Source organism: Telopea speciosissima, chromosome 11, assembly GCF_018873765.1.
Source record: "Telopea speciosissima isolate NSW1024214 ecotype Mountain lineage chromosome 11, Tspe_v1, whole genome shotgun sequence".
Taxonomy (NCBI): domain Eukaryota; kingdom Viridiplantae; phylum Streptophyta; class Magnoliopsida; order Proteales; family Proteaceae; genus Telopea; species Telopea speciosissima.
The window spans coordinates 52,112,904-52,134,780 of record NC_057926.1 but is presented as its reverse complement, the minus strand read 5'-3'; the positions used below and the strand labels follow the sequence as shown (position 1 = coordinate 52,134,780).

General features: G+C 36.8%; 1 protein-coding gene across 1 annotated transcript; it reads left to right on the top strand.

The window, feature by feature from the left end:
• Window positions 1-15,437: 15,437 nt before the first annotated feature.
• On the top strand, window positions 15,438-18,182 carry LOC122645320 (disease resistance protein RPM1). Its single transcript, XM_043838634.1, has one exon. The coding sequence runs from the start codon at window positions 15,438-15,440 to the stop codon at window positions 18,180-18,182; it is 2,745 nt and encodes a 914-aa protein (XP_043694569.1).
• Window positions 18,183-21,877: the final 3,695 nt, after the last annotated feature.

Genomic DNA, 21,877 nt, shown 5'->3' with positions numbered 1-21,877 from the left:
TATAATCTGTTCTTCTCTATTTGATATTAATTATAATAATGTCATTTTCTTCTAAATTATACCAAAAAATACTTGTAAAATCATTTTTTCTCTTACCACCCTAGCATAAAATTAAAAGATCTCATTAACATAACCAAAGTAATTATAAAAACATATCAAATTTCAAAGATGCCATTAAAAATTGGGTTCTTGTGTGTATTAGTGCCATAACTGACTATGCTATGAACATTTGAATAAAAAAGGCTTTGGTGGATTCGAACCACCATCCCCTTGGAACATGCTCATGTTCCAAGTGCTCTACCAATTTGAGCTAAAGACCCATCAAGTAGTATTCAATCAGTGGAGACAAAAGGGTATTTCAGTAGCTAAGATGAACCAGGGAAAGAAGCACTCAACAGATGAATGTCCCTTTGTTACTAAACCATTCATTTAAGTGGCCTGGATATATGGATAATTAATGAGTAGAAATATCACCATAGATTGAAGTTTGAATTTTGAACAATCCAAAATAAAATCTCTTTAACAACCACACCCTAAATCCCAAAAAACATACACACATACACACCTACCTCATCTTGATGACACTCAATGATGCCAAGAATCTTCTTTTCCATGGCATCCAGTGTTTGCAAAAGAAAGCAAAGTTTCAAGACCCATAACTCATTCCCATAAGCATCACAAGGAAAAATATATGAAAGAACTTTATTTAGAAGTAAAAAATATTAACAAAGAAGTCCATAGTTATGCATGTCACTCTCCAAACATAATGCTCTCCAACTTAAAAATTTGTTGCTTCAGAAAAGGAAAATCAATTCCCAGGAAACTTGGATAATGCTTTTCAAAGCCACCCAGAGGCTGCAGTACAACCACCTGCTCTTCAATTAATATTATATTTTCCATAAATATGGTGTTCAATGGCCACATGGATGCATATGAGAATGTACTGAAACTTTCGGTACTAGCTGAAGAAAATCAAAATGATTCCAAATATAAGGTTAGGACTGAAATATGCACCAGAAATTTAGGTACATTTACATGGACGAGGTAGAAAGTTAGACAAAGCTGTAGAGATGTTCAACATGGCAAGCAGCCTAGCTGTTTTCTTGGACGAGGTAGAAAGTTAGACAAAGATGTAGAGTTAAACTTCTTCATCAGTGCTGGCCATCATTGAAACACTCCAACAAAAATTGCAGCTAATTTTAACTGTAATGGTACATTTACATTTTGCATTTTATATGATGACTGAAAGTAGAAAGCTCTTTAACCTTGCTCACTTAACAAGCTTGGGCTGTAGTTCCAAGAAAAGTATAAAGATGTTCTTGATTAGGGGGCTCCATAATCGATTCAATTAATATGGTCTTGTCCATGGCAGATTTTAGAGGGATGTAGTTCCAAGAAAAGTATAAAGAGTCACTCCAGTTGTTTCTTGATTAGGGGGCTCCACAAACTTCAAACATCCAACATCCTTCACCAAAAATTGATATTATTCTTTCTGTAACAGAGACTTGAGCTGCAATACGGGAATCCTTTTTTCTATCTCTCCATTTTTACAAAGCTTCTTATAGTGAAACAGCTTTAGTCATGTGGTGTGGTTCAGATTTTAGGATGGAATCTAGAATCACAATGAACATCCATTCTTGGTCCTATCAAGAATTCAGCTTTAGTCATTCAGATTTTACTGATTCATCTCTGGAAAACCAGTCTCCTATCAAGAGTCATTTTCTCAAACTTAAGAACATCCATTCTTGGTCCTATTGACCCAGTCAAGACAGGGTTTCTTTTCTTGAAACTAATTTCAAGTTTTTCCATCTAAAATCCTTTTCTCATAAGTTCCAATCTTTTACTTTTATGAAGACTTCTTCTATATCATTGAAATGCTTAATTACCGAAGATGTTTCAAGGTGGATTTTGGGTTTTGAAGAGTAGGGCCCAAGGCTCCAACAGCCATCTGTAAGAATAGATTGCTTTGTCTCTAATTTGTATGAAGTCGCATCATATTTGATTCGATCTCATCCTTATTGAAAAGAAGAGGAATAGAACATTAGCCCAATTGATCCAGGTTACTACTGTGGTTTTAGAACTTCATTGTAATTCTAGATTCCATCCTAAAATCTGAACCACACCACATGACTAATGTTGGGTCCTCCTCATTAAGGAGGTACAGCCACCGCCCTTGACAAATGGGGTTGGGCGGTGGTGTATTGTGTAATAAAAGGTCAAAGCAAAAGAAAAAGAAAGAAAAAGAAGAGAGAATAAGGGAAGAAGAAATAGGAGCATTAATGGGCTAATGGCCAAAAATGGGTTCAGCCATTAAATGCAAAGAAGGAAAATTGAAGGGGGGTGCCTCCCACTTACCTGCCCCTTTATCTACACTCATTCAACGAGCCATATCCTCCCTTGTTGATTCCTATAAATAAGGGTAAAGGGTAAGGGTTCTATACACTTGAACAATATACAAGTTCAAGAGGTGAAGTGAGTTGAGCGGGTGATTATTTGGGAAGTGTTGGGTTTTGTGTTATCTCTTCAGGGATTTGAGAGTGTGAGTTGAGAGACGGTGTACAATAGATATCCGGCTTTGGATACAGGGTTGAGTTTAGTTTATATCCAAGTGTTATTACTTGAACGATTATTTTATCAGTTCTCTCATATTGAAGAAGTCCCAATTATGCCCGTGGATGTAGGCATTGCAGAACCACGTAAACACTTGTGTCTGTGAGTTTGTTTGCTTTTATCATTTTTATACGCTCTTTGTACGCTCTCACTTTGTGTTAACTTGGGTCCCACACGTGATCACTATTCATATTTATTATTCACATATCAGTATTCACAATTACTATTCATGTACTGTCATATTTTCTCCAGTTTTCTTTGCACACAGGTGGAAAAGAATTTTTGCACTTTTCTCAACAAGTGGTATCAAAGCATTGGTTAGCGTGAACGTGTGTAAAAGCTTGATTGCAGTACGATGACTGGAAAAGGAATCTCGAGGGGTAAGTTTGACATGGAGTTTTTTTGTGGCAAAAATAACTTCAATTTGTGGCAAAGCAAGGTCAAAGACATCTTGGTACAGCAAAGACTGTTCAAAGCATTGTCTGGCAAGGCCAAGAAGCCAGAATCCACGTCTGATGATGACTAGGAAGAACTTCAGATGAAGACAGTAAGTACCATTAGCTTATGTCTTGCACCTAAGGTAAAGTATAATGTGTTGAATGAAACTTCTGCCCCTGCATTATGGTTAAAACTAGAAAATTTATATATGTCAAAATCCCTGACAAATAAATTATTCTTGAAAAAACAATTATATCAATTGAGGATAGAAGAATGAACTAACCTCATGGATCATCTAAATGTTTTTAATAGAATTGTTACTCAACTGTTAAACCTTGAAGTAAAAATTGAAGATGAGGATAAAGCTCTTCTTCTTTTGGCTTCTCTTCCATCTTCATTTGATACACTTGTGACTATCCTATTAGTCGGGAAAGACACTCTCGAAGTTGATGAGGTGATAGCGGCTCTCTTGGAGAATGAGACAAAGAGAAAATCCTCGAGACTGTCTCAGCAAGAGGCACTTGTCACAGAAAGTCGGGGGAGAAGCAGAGCCAGACGACCACAAGATTGTGAGAAGTCACAGGGAAGATCCAAGTCAAAAGGAAGGATCACATGCTACTACTGCAAAAAGGTAGGGCATATGAAAAAGGACTGCAGAAAGCTCAAGGCAAAAAGAGAGAACCAGGATGACAAGAAGGAAGAAAATGACACCACTGCCGTGAGCTCAGATGGAGACATCGTCATCATCTCGAGCTGTGAAAAATCTTGTCTCACTCTCGCATGCAATGACTCAGACTGGGCCATCGATTCAGGTGCATCTTACCATGTTACCTCTCACAAAGAATTTTTTACTTCTCTTAAAATTGGTGATTTTGGTGTTGTAAAAATGGGCAACAGTGGCACTTCAAAAATTATGGGGATGGGTGATGTGAACATTGAAACCAATGTTGGTTGTAAAATGGTTCTCAAGGACGTAAGGTATATACCAGATGTCCGTTTAAATTTGATCTCTGTAGGAAAATTAGATGAAGAAGGATATTACAATCAGTTTGGTAATGGTCGATGAAAGCTTACCAAAGGATCTCTTATGATGGTAAGGGGAAGTAAGTGCTGCACTTTGTACAAAACAAAAGTGTAAATTTGCAAGGTTGAAATAAATACAGCAGAGGATGAGTCCACTACAGACGTGTGGCATCGGCGACTTGGCCACATGAGTGAGAAAGGGATGCAAATTCTCACAAAAGGTAATCTTTTGCCAAACATTAAAGGTATGTCCCTAAATCGATGTGTTCATTGTTTAGTTGGTAAACAACATCGAGTTACCTTCAACAAAAGTTCTCCACAAAGGAAAAGAGACATCTTATAATTGGTACATTCTGATGTCTGTGAACCTATGAAAGTAAAATCAGTTGGTGGTGCATCTTATTTTGTTACTTTCATAGATGATGTATCTAGAAAAGTGTGGGCATTTGCATTAAAAACTAAAGATCAAGTTTTTGGTGTATTTAAATAATTTTATGTTACTGTTGAAAGAGAAACAAGAAAACCTCTCAAATGCGTTCATACTGATAATGGTGGTGAATACATTGGTCCATTTGAAGAGCACTGCAAAGACCATGAAATTCGACATGAACAAATAGTTCCCAAGACCCCACAACATAATGGTGTAGCTGAAAGGATGAATCGCAGCATTATAGAAAGAATCAGATGCATGCTTTCACATGCAAAATTGGCACGGTGTTACTGGGGAGAAGCTATGCGGACAACCATTTACTTGATTAATTTATCTCCATCATCTCCTTTGAATGGAGATATTCCCGAGCGGGTATGGAGCTGAAAAGACGTATCCTACAACCATCTGAAGGTGTTCGATTGCAGAGCGTTTGTGCACGTTTTAAGAGACGAATGGTCCAAACTTGATGACAAATCTAAACAATGCATTTTCTTAGGATATGCTAATGGCAAGTTTGGGTAACAGGTTATGGGATCCGGTTGAGAAGAAGGTGATCAGAAGCAGAGATATGGTCTTTCTTGAAGATCAAACAATTGAAGACTTTGACAAGATCAAAAAATCTCAGCCGTTCATTGATGACCTTGTGGATTTTGATCCAGATTCTTCACCCATGGCACATGGTGATGGGGGAGATGCGTAAGAAGGCGTTAAAAAAGCAACCGGTGATGTCGATGGTGAAAATGATGCTCCCACAGATGGTACTGATGATGGTGAACAGGGGGAGCAGGTGACTCAAGAGCCACCAGTTGAGTCCCAGTTAAGAAGATCCACCAGGGAGCGACAACAATCTACCAAGTATCCACCTCATCAGTATGTTACACTAACAGATGCAGGTAAACCAGAGTGCTTCGAAGAAATAAAAGTTGATAAGCACAAGGCTGAATGGTTAAAAGCAATGTGAGAGGAGATGGACTCCCTGCATAAGAACCATACTTATGACCTGGTAAGTTTACCTAAGGGTAAGAAGACACTCAGGAATAAATGGGTGTTCAAATTAAAGATCGAAGAGAACAACCCTCAACCAAGGTACAAGGCAAGGTTGGTTGTGAAAGGTTTTGGACAAAAGAAAGGTATTGACTTTGATAAAAAAATTTCACCCGTAGTAAAAATGTCATCCATACGGGTAGTGTTGAGTCTAGCTGCAAGCATGAACTTGAAAGTTCATCAACTTGATGTAAAAACAACATTTCTTCATGGTGACCTAGAGGAAGAAATTTACATGGAGCAACCAGAAGGCTTTAAAGTCAAGGGTACGGAACACATGGTTTGCAGGTTAAGAAAAAGCTTGTACGGTTTGAAACAAACACCAAGGCAATGGTACAAGAAATTTGATTCATTCATGATGGATCATGGGTACACGAGAACAACATTAGACCATTGTGTATTTGTTAAGAATTTTTCAAAAAATGACTTCATTATTCTTGTGCTCTATGTTGATGACATGTTAATTGTTAGTCAGGATGTCAGTAAAATTGACAGGTTAAAGCAAGAATTGAGCAAATCCTTTGCCATGAAGGATTTGGGGCAGGCACGACAAATCTTAGGGATGAAGATTTTCCGTGATCGAAAAGCTGGGAAGCTATGGCTATCACAAGAAACGTACGTGCAGAAAGTACTTGAAAGGTTCAATATGGACAAAGCAAAGCATGTAAGTTCCCTACTTGCATGCCACTTTAAGTTGGGCAGTGATCAGAGCCCCTCAACTGAAGAAGGAAGAATTGGAATGAAGAATATACCCTACTCGTCAGCGGTAGGAAGTTTGATGTATGTCATGGTATGTACAACAACTAACATTGCACATGCAGTTGGAGTTATAAGTAGATTTCTTGCTAACCTAGGCAAAGAGCACTGGGAAGCAGTGAAATGGATTCTAAGGTATCTTAAAGGTACAACTAATTCTTGTCTGTGCTTTGGAGGTGGTAAACCTGTGTTGCAGGGATACACCGATGCTGATATGGCAGGTGACATCGACTCGAGGAAATCCACATCAGGATACCTCTTTACTTTTGCAAGGGGACCAGTGTCATGGCAATCCAAGTTGCAGAAATGTGTGGCCTTATCAACCACAGAAGCTGAGTACATAGCTGTTGTAGAAGCTTGTAAGGAGATGTTATGGATGAAGTGGTTCACTCAAGAATTGGGTCTGAAGCAAGACAAGTACGTTGTTTATTGCGACAGTCAAAGTGCTATCCACATAAGTAAGAATCCAAGTTTCCATTGCAAGACTAAGCACATCAATGTAAGGTATCACTGGATACGAGATGTACTGGAACAGAAACATTTGCAGCTTGAAAAGATTCATACTGACAAGAATGGAGCAGATATGATGACAAAGGCTTTACCCAACGTAAAGCATGATTTTTGCAAGAGCATTGTAGGGATGGCAGATACCTCCTTATGAGTCGGAGGGGGAGTTTGTAGGGTCCTCCTCATTAAGGAAGTACAACCATCGCACTTAACAAATGGGGTTGGGCGATCGTGTGTTGTGTAATAAAAGGTCAAAACAAAAGAAAAAGAAAGAAAGAGAAGAGAGAATAAGGGAAGAAGAAATAGGAGCATTAATGGGCTAATGACCACAAATGGGTTCAGCCATTAAATGCAAAGAAGGAAATTTGGGGGGCGGGGGGGGGGGGGGCTCCCACCTACCTGCCCCTTTATCTACACCCATTCAACAAGTCATATCCTCCCTTGTTGATTCCTATAAATAGGGGTAAAGGGTAAGGGTTCTATACACTTGAACAATATACAAGTTCAAGAGGTGAAGTGAGTTGAGCGGATGATTATTTGTGGAGTATTGGGTTTTGTGTTATCTCTTCAGGGATTTGAGAGTGTGAGTTGAGAGAGTGTGTACAAGGGGTATCCAGCTTTGGATACAGGGTTGAGTTTGGTTTAAATCCAAGTGTTATTATTTGTACGATTATTTTCTCAGTTCTCTCATATTGAAGAAGTCTCAATTACGCCCGTGGATGTAGGCATTGTCGAACCACGTAAACACTTGTGTCTGTGAGTTTGTTTGCTTTTATCATTTTTTTATACGCTCTTTGTACGCTCTCACTTTATGTTAACGTGGGTCCCACACGTGATCACTATTCACATTTACTATTCATGTGTCACTATTCACATGACACTATTCATAGTTACTATTCACGTACTACCGTATTTTCGCTAGTTTTCTTTGCACACAGGTGGAAAAGGATTTCCGTACTTTTTCCAACAACTGAAGCTATTTCACTATAAGAAGCTTTGGAAAAATGGAGAGGCAGAAAAAAGGATTCCCCTATTGCAGCTCAAGTCTCTGTTACAGAAAGAATAATATCAATTCCTGGTGAAGGATGTTAATTGGATGTTTGAAGTTTGTGGAGCCCCCTAATCAAGAACAACTAGAGTGACTCTTTATACTTTTCTTGGAACTAAATCCCTCTAAAATCTGCCATGGACAAGACCATATTAATTGAATCGATTATGGAGCCCCCTAATCAAGAACATCTTTATACTTTTCTTGGAACTACAGCCCAAGCTTGTTAAGTGAGCAAGGTTAAAGAGCTTTCTACTTTCAGTCATCATATAAAATGCAAAATGTAAATGTACCATTACAGTTAAAATTAGCTGCAATTTTTGTTGGAGTGTTTCAATGATGGCCAGCACTGATGAAGAAGTTTAACTCTACAGCTTTGTCTAACTTTCTACCTCGTCCAAGAAAACCGCTAGGCTGCTTGCCATGTTGAACATCTCTACAGCTTTGTCTGACTTTCTACCTCGTCCATGTAAATGTACCTAAATTTCTGGTGCATATTTCAGTCCTAACCTTATATTTTAGATGATTGTTAGGCATTAGTGATAGCTCTGCCAAGTTATTTCACGAAATTGAAAGGCTTAGCTTTTAGTTTGAGGGGGTTTTTTTTGTCTTTAAAATAACTTTGGTCAGTCTAGATGTGAGTTTTATTTGAAAGAAACTGTGTTGCTGAAACTGTCTAAACCTCGGTCAGTTGTGCATCAATGCGGATAGATAAATTTGACCCACAGGAACTGGTTTAGTACCATCATTTGGAATCATTTTGATTTTCTTCAGCTACTACCGAAAGTTTCAGTATATGCATCCATGTGGCCATTGAACACCATATTTATGGAAAATATAATATTAATTGAAGAGCAGGTGGTTGTACTGCAGCCTCTGGGTGGCTTTGAAAAGCATTATCCAAGTTTGCTGGGAATTGATTTTCCTTTTCTGAAGCAACAAATTTTTAAGTTGGAGAGCATTATGTTTGGAGAGTGACATGCATAACTATGGACTTCTTTGTTAATATTTTTTACTTCTAAATAAAGTTCTTTCCTATATTTTTCCTTGTGATGCTTAAGGGAATGAATTATGGATCTTGAAACTTTGCTTTCTTTTGCAAACACTGGATGCCATGGAAAAGAAAGTTCTTGGCATCATTGAGTGTTATCAAGATGAGGTAGGTGTGTGTGTGTGTATGACTTTTGGGATTTGGGGTGTGGTTGTTAAAGAGATTTTATTTTGGATTGTTCAAAATTCAAACTTCAATCTATGGTGATATTTCTACTCATTAATTATCCATATATCCAGGCCACTTAAATGAATGGTTTAGTAACAAAGGGACATTCATCTGTTGAGTGCTTCTTTCCCTGGTTCATCTTAGCTATTGAAATACCCTTTTGTCTCCACTGATTGAATACTACTTGATGGGTCTTTAGCTCAAATTGGTAGAGCACTTGGAACATGAGCATGTTCCAAGGGGATGGTGGTTCGAATCCACCAAAGCCTTTTTTATTCAAATGTTCATAGCATAGTCAGTTATGGCACTAATCCACACAAGAACCCAATTTTTAATGGCATCTTTGAAATTTGATATGTTTTTATAATTACTTTGGTTATGTTAATGAGATCTTTTAATTTTTTGCTAGGGTGGTAAGAGATAAAATGATTTTACAAGTATTTTTTGGTATAATTTAGAAGAAAATGGTATTATTGTAATTAATATCAAATAGAGAAGAACAGAATATACCAAACACCATTTTCGTTCTGAACGGCGTTCTTGAGACCGTCACCAAACAGTCATTTTCGGTCACAGAACGTCGTTCCAGATCAAAAATGCCAAAGAACATTTCTAGTCAAGAACGGTTCAGATATTTACCAAACGTAGCCTAAGGAGAGTCATTAGAGTGTGTATGGAATTCCCACATACTTTCCTTCTTCTTCTTCTTCTTCTTCTTTTGGGGGGGGTTAATAAGGAGGGGAACCTTCTATTAAAGTTTCACTTTGGCTGTTTTTTAATATTTTATAAAAATTAATTATTATTTATATATTTCAGTTTGTAATTTTTTTCCACTTTGGCATTTTCTAATTTTGTTTTACTTCTGTTTTTTATAAGAAAAGCTTGTTTTGCACATTGCCCAACTTATCACTCCAATTGAAATGTCTTTCCATCTACTTGTCTATTTGATTCTTATGGAATCCAAACCTATGCCATTCTTAAGCATTTCTTTGTATAAGTGATGGTGATGTGAGGTTTGTGTGAAGAGTCTCATAAATGCAGCTCAGAATTCATTTTGAGACCAGAGACTTGTATAGGCTCCGTTTGGTTGCAAGGGGAATTAAAGGGAAGGGAAGGAAAATTTTCATACTTAGAAAATGAAATTTTTTAATCATTACCCCATGTGACACCATGTGACAATATATCTAACTCCAAATCATTCTATATTTGGTTATTAAATTTCACTTTACTTTGCATCCATTTCCCTTTGGTTTAAAATGTAAAATAAATATTACATGTAAAATGTATCTTTACTAGATATGGTAAGAAATTTAAGTAGTTTATACAATCACATGGGGTAATGATTATAAAAGTTTCTTTTTTAGGTTTGAAAATTTTCCCTTCCCTTTCCTTTAATTTCCCTTGCAACCAAACGGAGCCATAGGATTTTCCTCAGGGTAATTAAATGGGGAGCAAGGCTGCTTTCGGAGGTTGTCACTATAATTAGAACAAAGAAAGAAAGACACCATCAGAGACTTGTATTAAGTTTCTCCGAAAGTTCGCAGCAGCTGATCAGAATTCATTTTAGAAAATTCAATGTGAAGGGAACAAGGCGGCTAATGCAGCTTGTCCATCTCCTCCATTTCATCTCTCTGGTTCGGGGTTGTCGCGTGTTTCTCTCTTGTTCAAGAGACAAAGAAGAAAGGTGTTGGTCTCTCTTATGCGATTGAGGTAAGGATACTTTGTATTTATGAGTCTACTTATTTTTCTTATCTGATACTGGTTATTGCTCTTGACGTTTGATAGTCTCTTTAGCCTAGGGAGGATTGTAATCTCATTATTTTTTGTTGATTTTAAATGAATTTTTAAAACAATTAAGATAAAAAATAACCTTAAATATTTTCTTAAATACAAGAGTAGTTTCATATATAACTCTTTAACTACAAGAGTAGTTTCATATGTAACTCTTTAACTCTTTGATTGCTTGCCAATTCAGTTTTTTTTTTTTTTTTTGGAGATGTTTTATTTCCTTTTATGAAGTTACTTAAGGTTTTTAATCTTCAGTTTGGGAGATCTTTAATGTCTTCTCTTAATGTCCCCTATATAAATAGAGAGGGGCTTAAGACTTTTGGAAATCAACGAATCAAGTCCCTCTTAAGATGAATCAAGTCCTCTTGAGATTATCTAATCCCTCTTAAGATTTCAAATCCCTATGGAGATTAATTAAGTTTTTCTTGAAATGAATTAAGTCTCTGTTGAGATTAATCGAGTCTTTGTTCAGATGAATCCCCCTTTGTGTCATCTGTATGCATGTGTTGATCTTATTTATTTTCATTGTTTTTGTTGAGTTTTGAAAGTAATAATATTATAAGTATTTTTCTTTTAGCTTAAGCACAACCTTACAGTAGTTAAGTGCACGATTATTGGGGGAGCCAATAGGCTGTTTTATCTTGGAGGTTAATTCGCAATATTCCCAGTCTACAGTCTTAAAGACAGTGGCAAGTGGCACGACACATCCCACCAATTTTCTAACATAATTTTTGTTACAGGTTCCTAAAAGAGACAGTGCAAGTAATTGTTTGAAAACTCTTACCATAAAAATAACTTTTTTTCTCATTTATATTTGATCTCTCAATATCCTTACATATAATTTTCTACAATTCTTAAGACCGTAGAGATTCAGTTTATTGAGTGACCAAAATTTTTGATACGGTTAGTAACCTTGTGTCGGTGGTAGAGATTCTAAGGATTATCTCCGACATTGATAAGTTAAACCATTTGATGGTTCAAATAAAAATAAGACCGAAATATATGTGACATATGGGATTTGGGTTTTTACTATCATTAGCAACTCAATTGATGTCTACCAATTAAATTATCTTTCTTCGGATTTGAGATTGTTGCAATGGTTGATTATTGAACAAATTGTTTAGACCCATTCATTATACAATGATTTGTTGAAAACTATTTGATCATAGATTTCTAAGAAAAATCAATATAATGTTACTTATTATTTTATATTTAAAAGATATATCAGGTCATAACTGTGCCAATCTTCTGGGTTTTGGTGGATTAGCCTATATGTAAGTAGAAAGGTTTGTTCTCACAGTTTTCTTGGGTTTCTTTAGCCCATTGGTAAGTTGTACTCAAAGGAATTTGATCATTAAGATTTCATAATTGACTTTCATATATATGCAATGCAAGTATTGAAAAGAAAAATGTATATAAAGTGCAGTTTCTAAATCCAAATGTTTTCAAGGATGAGGATTTTCTCAACAGTCCAAGCTACTGACCTAGTCATAATTTTCTAATGTCTATGGTTAAAACTTTATTGTTTAGAGTGGTTGTATATATTTATATTTAACATGAAAGAGTGTTGTTTGCTTTATAGTTGGAAAAAAATTTATTTTAAACCACTATATCGCGAGGGTACCTGGTGTAAGGTTATCCAACGAATTTTTCTGATCCCAACTGTGTTGGGATTGATTTTGTTGAATTTACAAATTGGAATATTAACTATATATTCCCTTAGGCTTATCTTTTTAGTTTGAAACAAACTTGAATCATTGATATAGTTAACCATGATGTGTTGCTTGAAGTGTAATCGGTGATTGTTTGACAAAGATGCTATAATGATCATGTATATTGAATCTGTCAAAACTTGGACAAATATTATTGCAAGTTTATATATAATTCAAGTGATTGATTCTTGAGTTTACATGTGATAATTCTCCTTGATTGTTTAAGGAAAAATTATCTAAACCTGGGTAACACAAGGGTTTGTGATTTGATCTTATCTTATAAGCACAAGCAAGTAAAAAATTTGGACGGTAAATTTGTTGCTGCCATTTGAATCCGAATTTTACTCACATAAGATACCTCAATATTTTGTGGTACAAAGGCATATGGCTAAGTTGATTTTCAAAGTGAAAATATAATATTTTATATGTTGTACTTTGATTATTATTATTATTAGTCATGGTATTGGATTTGGTAGTACTATTGGGTAAAGATTCAACATTGGATTTTATATTTAAGTATGGCTATCCAATTAGATAATTGGGATTAAACTTGTGTCTGATCCACTTGGATCAAATCAAGGCTCATTTGAATAGTTCAAATAAGTGACCCAGTAGAGACCTAAATTGAGTCGTCTCAATTAGTTGCCTAAGCCAGTTATTTAAAGATTTATTAATTAGCCCAGTTAAGACTAAGACTAAATTGAACCGTTTGGCCATCCGAACCAGGTGGTGTTATAATCTGTCTAAGTAGACCAAGTGTAAGGCAACATAGCCTCAGCTCTCCCAACCTTATTTCTATGATGCAATGTTTTTGTAGCTAGCTCATTTGACATTTTGGCAATTTAATTTTATACATGTTCTATCTTATTCATTATGGGAGATCCCTGGAATTAGGTTTAAAGGGTAAAAACGAAGTTACTGGATGACCTGACTAGTACTGTCATAATATACCTATTCTGGATTAGATGTGGAAGATAGTACTCGCCACAATGACCAGGAAGATGACTTATAAGATTCTTAATTAGCCAAAGCTCATGTCATATGGGGGTAGGTAAACTGTGGTGCATACTATGGGCTGACCTAAGTGGATGTAGAGGGTGAGGCCACGTCTAACGAGAATTTTACGGGCAGATTCTCTAAGGCTCCGTTTGTTTAGAAGGGACTTAGGTGGAGTGGGAGAATTGAGATAGGAAAATGCTGATGTGACACTTCAAAATCCCACCCCAACCTTATTTGATTAATTTGGGATGATGAACTTCCAATAGCTCAGGGGACATCATAATTGTTTTGACTTTGATAACTGTTCAAGGGAAAAATAACTTTACCTCAACGTATCCACCCCCAACAAAACCCCACCAACATGCGGGTCCCATCTTCCCAACAATCTCACTCCACCTTCCCCTCTAAAGAAATGAGGCCTAAACATTCATGAGTCCAAGATGGGGACAAGGCCAAAATGTCCATAATATAAAAGGGTGACTACAACGTCGGGTGGTAGAACATGAATGGTAAGTCAGTCGGCTATACCAATGAGGAAAAGTTCAAGAAATCAAACTTGACCCGTACTCTTAGCGTAGCTTATCAGACTTAGTGTAGATTCAATTCTGAAAGACATCTGCAACGATATATCCTACCATTTTAATGTGCTCAGACTAATTTTTTGTTTTTGGTGTTTTATCGGTATTTTGAATCTTGTGAAGGGATTGTTGGTTTTAAATGAGTTTTTAAAACAATTAAGATTCAAAATAACCTTCAATATTTGTTTAAATACAAGGTTAGTTTCATAACTCTTAAACTCTTTGATTGCTTGTCAATTCAGTTTTTTTTTTAGATATTCTATGTCCTTTTATGAAGCTTCTTAAGGCTTTTAATCTTCAGCTTAGGAGATCCTTAATGTATTCTCTTAATGTCTCCTCTATATAAATAGAGAGGGGCATAAGACTTTTGGAAATCAACGAATGAAGTCCCTCTTGAGAGCAATCAAATCCCTCTTAATTAAGATGAATCAAGTCCTATTGAGATTATTTAATCCCACTTAAGCTTAATCAAGTCCTCTTAAGATTAATTAAATCCTTATGGAGATTAATCAAGTCTTTCTTGAAATGAATTAAGTCTCTGTTGAGATGAATCAAGTCAGCTCTCTTAAGATTAATCAAGTCCCTGTTGAGATGAATCCTCTTTTGTGTCATCCGTATGCATGTGTTGATATTATTTATTCTCATTGTTTTTGTTAAGTTTTGAAAGTAATACTTTTATAAGTATTTTTTCCTTTTAGCTTGAGCACAATGCTATAGTACTCGAAGGGGTCTAGTAGTCGAGTGTACGATTATTGGGGAAGTCAATGGATTGTTTTATCTTGGAGGCAAATTTGCAATATTTTCGGTTGCACCATAGGGGGCGGGGGCGTCTACGGTCTTAAGAACAGTGTCAAGTGACACGACTTAGCCCACCAATTTTCTTACATAATTTTTGTTACAGGTTCATGAAAGAAGCAATGCAAGTATTTGTTTGAAAACTCTTAACCGTACAAATAACTTTCTTCACTTTCTTCTCGTTTATATTTAATCTCTCAATATCTTGACATTTAATATCCTACATTTATTATAGTGAAAGGTTTGTGTGGATAAAGTCCTGTGGTCTTCCCACATTTGGAAGAATTTTCACGTTAAAACTAGATGTGTTCTTTAGGGGTTGAACTACTTTGATTTATTTGCGTTATTAGTTTTATGCATACTTTTATCGTTGTGTATGTCCATCTTCATAAATTTGCAGGCATAAAGGTGGGAGATCATTTGTTTTTTTCATTCTCAACAGCTTGAACTCACTCTTCACCCGAGAGAGATTTTTTTTTTTTTTTTTAAAATGGCGGTGGCGCAGCCAGTGGTGCAAGTTTTGCTAGAAAAGATATTTCTATTCCTCGAGACGGAGGGTGCATTGGTTGTAGGAGCCCGTGAAGAGTTTAAAGCAATCAGCGATGAGTTAGAAAGTATGAAATCCTTTCTTAGAGATGCAGACAGAAGGAGTGAAACAGAAGAAGAAGTTCAAACATGGGTAGCACAAGTGAGAGATGCAGCTTACAGTGTTGAAGACATCATTGATGAGTTCATGTATCGCGTGGATCGCCACTTTAGTGGTGGCAACCTAAGTGGATATGTCAATCAAATTGTGAAATTCCCAAAGAACGTTTGGGTGAAGCATCAAATGGCGTCCAAGTTAGAAGAAATTAAAGCCAATATCACAGGAATTAAGGAAAGACACCAACGATACCATTTTCATTCCGAAAAGGAAGAAGGGGTAAGGATGAGACCACATGGAGAGTCACCACTTTCTGCTGAAGATGATGTTGTGGGAATGGAGGGATATGAGAAGACATTGTTAGATTGGTTGCTGCAACCAAGACAACGGTCACTACTATCAGTGTTGGGAATGGGAGGTTCTGGTAAAACTACAATTGTGGCCAAGGTTTACAACAACAAAACAGTGAAGAAATATTTCCAATGCTCTGCTTGGGTCACCATCTCCCAGAAATTTCAAGTCGAAAATCTGTTCAAGCGCATGATCAAAGAGTTCTACAAGGCAGCCAAGAATTTGATTCCAACTGACATGAATAAAATGGACTACGATGACCTAGTTGAGACAATTCGAGACTGCTTGCGGCAAAAGAGGTATTTAATTGTCCTAGAGGATGTTTGGAATCTTGATCTTGGTCTTTGGAGACGAATCAAAGCTGCAATTCTGCCATTTACAAGTAATGGAAGTGCGATATTGCTTACAACTCGAAATGAGGATGTTGCTCGTTTTTCTTTTGGAGTTCCGAAGTGTATTCTCTGCATTGATCCTCTTCCAGAGAATAAGGCCTGGGACCTGTTCTGTAGAAGGGCATTCTTAAGTAGACATTGCCCTCAACAGCTTGAGCCCACAGCTCGAGACCTTGTAAATGGATGTAGAGGATTACCTCTCACAATTGTGGTTATGGGTAACCTCTTGTCATCCAAGGACAAGACAGAGTTAGAATGGAAGAAAGTTTGTCAGAACCCTAATTGGGAACTAAGCAACAACCCTAGGTTGGAATGGTGTAAAGGCATCTTGTTGCTTAGCTATCATGATTTAACATACCACCTTAAGCTTTGTTTCCAATACTGTTGTGTTTTCCCTGAAGATTACTTGATTAAAAGAAAGAGGCTTATTAGGCTATGGATAGCAGAAGGGTTTGTGGAAAAGATTGAAGGCAAGACTCTTGAGGAGGTAGCAGACACTTATCTTGAGGAGCTTGTTTGTCGAAGCATGCTTGAAGTTGTAACGAAGAACCATTTTGGAAGAGCAAAAAGGGTTCGATTGCACGACCTTTTGCGTGAGGTAGGCCTTTCGATATCCAAAAGACAGAAGTTTTGTGTGTTATGTGACAGGGGAGGAGAAGATATGGATAAAGCACGTCGCTTAGCAATACACAAATGTGATGAAAAGATTTCACCGCATTTTGATATGTTAAAGCTCCGGTCGCTCTTTGTATTTGATACAGAAACAACTATGTTGAGCCAGTCATATGAATTGCCAAAAAAGTTGAAATTTCTAAGAGTCTTGGAACTGCAAGGTATCCCTATTGCAATATTACCAAATGAAATAGCTAAATTGTTCAGTCTAAGGTATCTGAACTTGAGAGGAACTCGCATTAAGAAAGCTCCAAAAGCCTTGGGTAAGCTTCGGAACCTACAAACATTAGATGTCTGCGATACAGAGGTGAAGGAACTCCCAAAAAGTGTAGAGCATTTGCAGAATTTGCGAAATCTAATTATGTATCATTATGATCTCAAACAATCTGATTTTTTTGATTTTGTCCAGGGAACAAGGGTTCCATTTGACATAAGAAAGCTGGAGAGTTTGCAAGTTCTAGCATCTATTGAAGCAGACGACGACATGATCAAACAACTTGGAAATATGACACAACTTAGAAGGATTGGCATTACAAAGGTGAGAAGTACTCAGGTTCAGCAGTTGTGTGTCACAATAAAAAACCTGCATCTCCTTCGCAGCCTGTTTTTAATGGCAAGTGATGAGCATGAAGTACTCCAAATGGATGACTTAAAGTGCCCTCCTCCCAATCTGGCAAGGCTCACTCTAGTGGGAAAATTGAAGTCAGTACCTAGCTGGTTTGGCTCTCTTAATGATCTCACCTTTTTGTTCCTGAAATACTCCCAACTACGGGAGAATCCCCTGAATCAAATTCATGCTTTGACCAACCTGCGGCGTCTTACTCTTTCAAATGCATATGAGGGGACGCTCTTGCACTTCCAACCCAAGTGGTTCCCTATGCTCAAGATGCTAAGATTGTGGAATTTGTCACAGTTGAATGAGGTAAGAATCGAGAACGGAGCGATGCCTGATATCGAAGAGCTATGGATGAGTGGCTGTTGTAAGTTACTGATGCTACCTCAAGGTATTGAATACCTTTGCAAGCTGAAAGAACTAACCTTGGATGCTATGCCAGACCAATTTGTAAACCGGCTGCGTGGTGAAGGTAGTATTGATCGTGGAAGGATTGCCCATATTCCTCAGATCAACCATTACGACCGAAAATCTGGGAAAATGCATCGTGAAAGTTTATCATGATTCTATATTCGATATAAGGACAGCCCTTTTTGAAACTGTGGTAAGTCTCTCATTCTGTGTTCCTTCTTTTCATATCTTCTTAAGACAAGTATCACATTGGTCCTTATTAAAGTGTTATTTGAATGTAGAGATGCTTTGTTGTGGATCTATCATTCTCAGAGCAATTTCTTTCCTTGACTATTCATCCCTGCTTTCATTAAAAAAATATAAATATAATCTGACTGTTAAGTCTTTCTGTAATGCATGCATCATGAACATTTTTGAAACTCCAACTGAATTTGAGTCATCGAGTGACTTAGCTGCTTCTTCAACTCTTTAGGGTGGTCAGTACAAGATTTTTGATGAAAGCCTTATAAAAATGTTTCTTATGGTATGCTTGTTATGCGAAAAATAGATAGGAAAGAGAGGGAAGGGCGGTGCGGTGGGGGAGGGGGGGGGAATAGAAGGAAGGGAACAACTTGTTGTCACCAAAATGATGAACTAAGAAGTTATAACCTTCTTTTAGTTGCCCCTTGCTATATTCCCAAACTTTATTTAATGTAGGGATAAAAAAGAGTTTTCAAAAAGTTGAAAGTTACTTTTAATGCAGTATTTAATGCAGTTTTTGTGTGAAATAACAGGGTTTATCCTCATTGAAAAATAAGTGTGGTATACAGGCAAAAAATGAGGTTACAATCTTGTTGTAACTAACCTTGGTTACAACTTACAACAAGATATATACATAAATTGTTGTCCTTATTCTTCATTACTTGTCTTATTTTTATTTTTTTTTCTTCTTTTCTTGCAAACCAAACATACCCTTGTAACTTTATCGTCCTGCTATTTATCCTTTAGCAGGTGACAACGAAACTTACTCTCATTTGTGACTTAAGAACTTACATGTAGTTATAGAATTTACCAAAACTGTCAGTCATTGTTCACTTTCACAGGTAACAGAGCAGTGGAAGCAAGTTCGGAAGGGAAGGTATCATGTTATTGGATTCACAGTTTCCATCCTGAACTGAAGTGCGTCAAGTTGATTGTGAAGATGGAGAATTCAGGCAACCAAGCATTGTTGTTAGACACTAATTCTTCTTCTTCTTCTTCTTCTTCTTCTTTTTTTCCTTTGGGGGTGGGGAGGGAATAGGAAAGACATATTCTATCTGGTAAATGTGCATAGTTTCGATTCCAAACTTATTGTTGTCTGCATATTTTGGTTCAACTTGAATGGTCTTCTCTTATTGTTTTATGTGGGTGTGTTTCTATGATAGTTTTAGTATTTTAGATCTTGCTGCTGATTGAAGATTTATTTATTTAACAACTATAATAGATTTGATCATATTCTCAATCAGAACTTGTTCAATTTTCTTTTTTATATTTCCCCTTCTTGTGATTTTGTCTCGAAGAAATTTTGGGTTTTAGTTTTGAGAAAATCTTGTTACAACTGAAGTTGGTGAAAACATTTTTGTGATCCTAAAAGAATTTTGAGAATAAAACAAGACTGTGTGGTCAAACAGAAGAAGTGTTGACAGCAAAGAACTAGGAAGAATTAGCGGGAGATTGAGTAAATGGCTTTCTACCTATGTTGAGTCCTCTAAACTGTGAACCAAACTCAAAACCAACTATTACCAAAGACCAAATGAAAATCATTATTAATCAGTTTGGTTTTGATTTGGGCTATTCTAAGAAACTTTTTAATCGATTCAGTATGATTTAAACCAGTAAATCTTTGATTCTAATTAAGAACCCAATAAACAGAATCAAATAAAAAAAGGATGGATTAAGTTTTCTTTTACCTGAGTGAAGAAAAAATCTATATCGATCTGTTACGTGCAAGATAATCTGCAAATAAATAAAATAAAAGAGAAATAGTAGGGATAGAAAGAGAGGAAGAAAGAGATAAATTTGGGATAGAATTTGCTTTACAGACGAACCAATGGTGTCCTGGCGCAATTGAGAGGTCGTCAATCCTCTCTCAAGATAAAAACTCAAGAATTAATTAATATTTTTCTCTCCTTTTCTACTTCTTCATACATCAATAAATACACAGCTAATATTAACTACCCACTTCCGCACTCCTACAATTTCTCTTAACTCCTAAAATATCTCTCTAAACTTATCTCACTTTTAATAACTACATATAATAATAACCACCTTCCCGTAGATACATATAATTAATAATAACTAACTAATCACAAAGAGCTACACCTAAAGAAAAATCGACACATAACATTCCATCCCCCTAAATTTTGGTCTTGTCCTCAATACCACTAAATTACAAATAAAAATTAAAAACAATTCCACCCGGATTCCAAATCTTGTTTGGGTAATTCCCAAGTTGTTTCCACCAATTGCCAATATTACGCCCACAAACTTGTCGGTCTAACAATACCAACATTTGAAAACCCTGATGAAGAACTCGTACGGATCCGAGACGGTCAATCTCTGTTGAACAAATCGCTTCCATCCAACCGTTGAACAGAGGAGGATACACCCGCATAGACCCGGGACGGTCGATTTCCTCAGCCATGCCTGGCTCTGATGCCATTTGTTACGAGCAAGATAATCTGAAAATAAATTAAAATAAAAGAGAAATAGTAGGGATAGAAAGAGAGGAAGAGAGAGATAAATTTGGGATAGAGTTTTGCTTTACAGACGAAACAATGACGTCTTGGCGTAATTAGGAGGTCGCCAATCCTCTCTCAAGATAAACTCTTAAGAATTAATTAATATTTTTCTCATTTTCTTCTACTTCTTCATACATCAATAAATACAGGCTAATATTAACCACCCACTTCCCCACTCCTACAATTTCTCTCAACTCCTAAAATATCTCCCTAAACTTATCCTACTTTTAATAATTAAATATAATAATAACCACCTTCCCGTAGATACATATAATTAATAATAACTACCTAATCACAAACAGCTACACCTAAATAAAAATCGACACATAACACGATCATATCGGGAGTCCTACCTCTCCGAGGGTCAGATCACCCATGGTGGTGAAGAGAAGCTGGCTCCGACGATGAGTTTCCGCAAAAGAGCAGAGTGAGGGTTTGGCCTCCATGCTTGGGCGGCGAACAAGAAGAGGCATGGTTGGTAACTGAACCACTTGGAAAGACTAGACGAGACATCGATCAACGGATCATCGAAGAAGGTGAGCTCAACTCTGACCAATCTTGCAGACTTTTCCTATTGAAGAAGCTTTGTGTTTCAATGTACCTCTCGCAAAGACCAGACCAGACAACGATTAACAGAGAATCGAAGAAAGAAGGAGAGCTCAAATCTGACCAACCTTGGACTTTTTCCATGGAAGAGTCATGGTTTATTAATGCCAGATCAATCGAAGAAGGATGAGTCAAAATTCACGAAAAATAAAAATGGAAGAAAACTGTTCCATCTGTTTAGGGGCTTGGGTTCTAGGTTTGAGGGATTTGGGAATGAATTGAGAAACGATCTGAAGAGGCGGAGTGCAAAGTCACCGGTGGAAGGAACGTTTTTGGTTTCGTTGCAATCTAAACTGATTAAGAACCAAATCGAACTGATTTAAAAGAAGCCGCTATTCCACGGTCCTAAAAATCGATTAACCTTTTGGGATTGGTGTGTGATTTGTGTGATTACACTTTCATCAAAAAAAGAAAGAAAAAGGTGTATGGCTTTAGTCTCATATCGGGTGTGTGAATGTAGTGTGTGTTGTGTATATCCGTCAT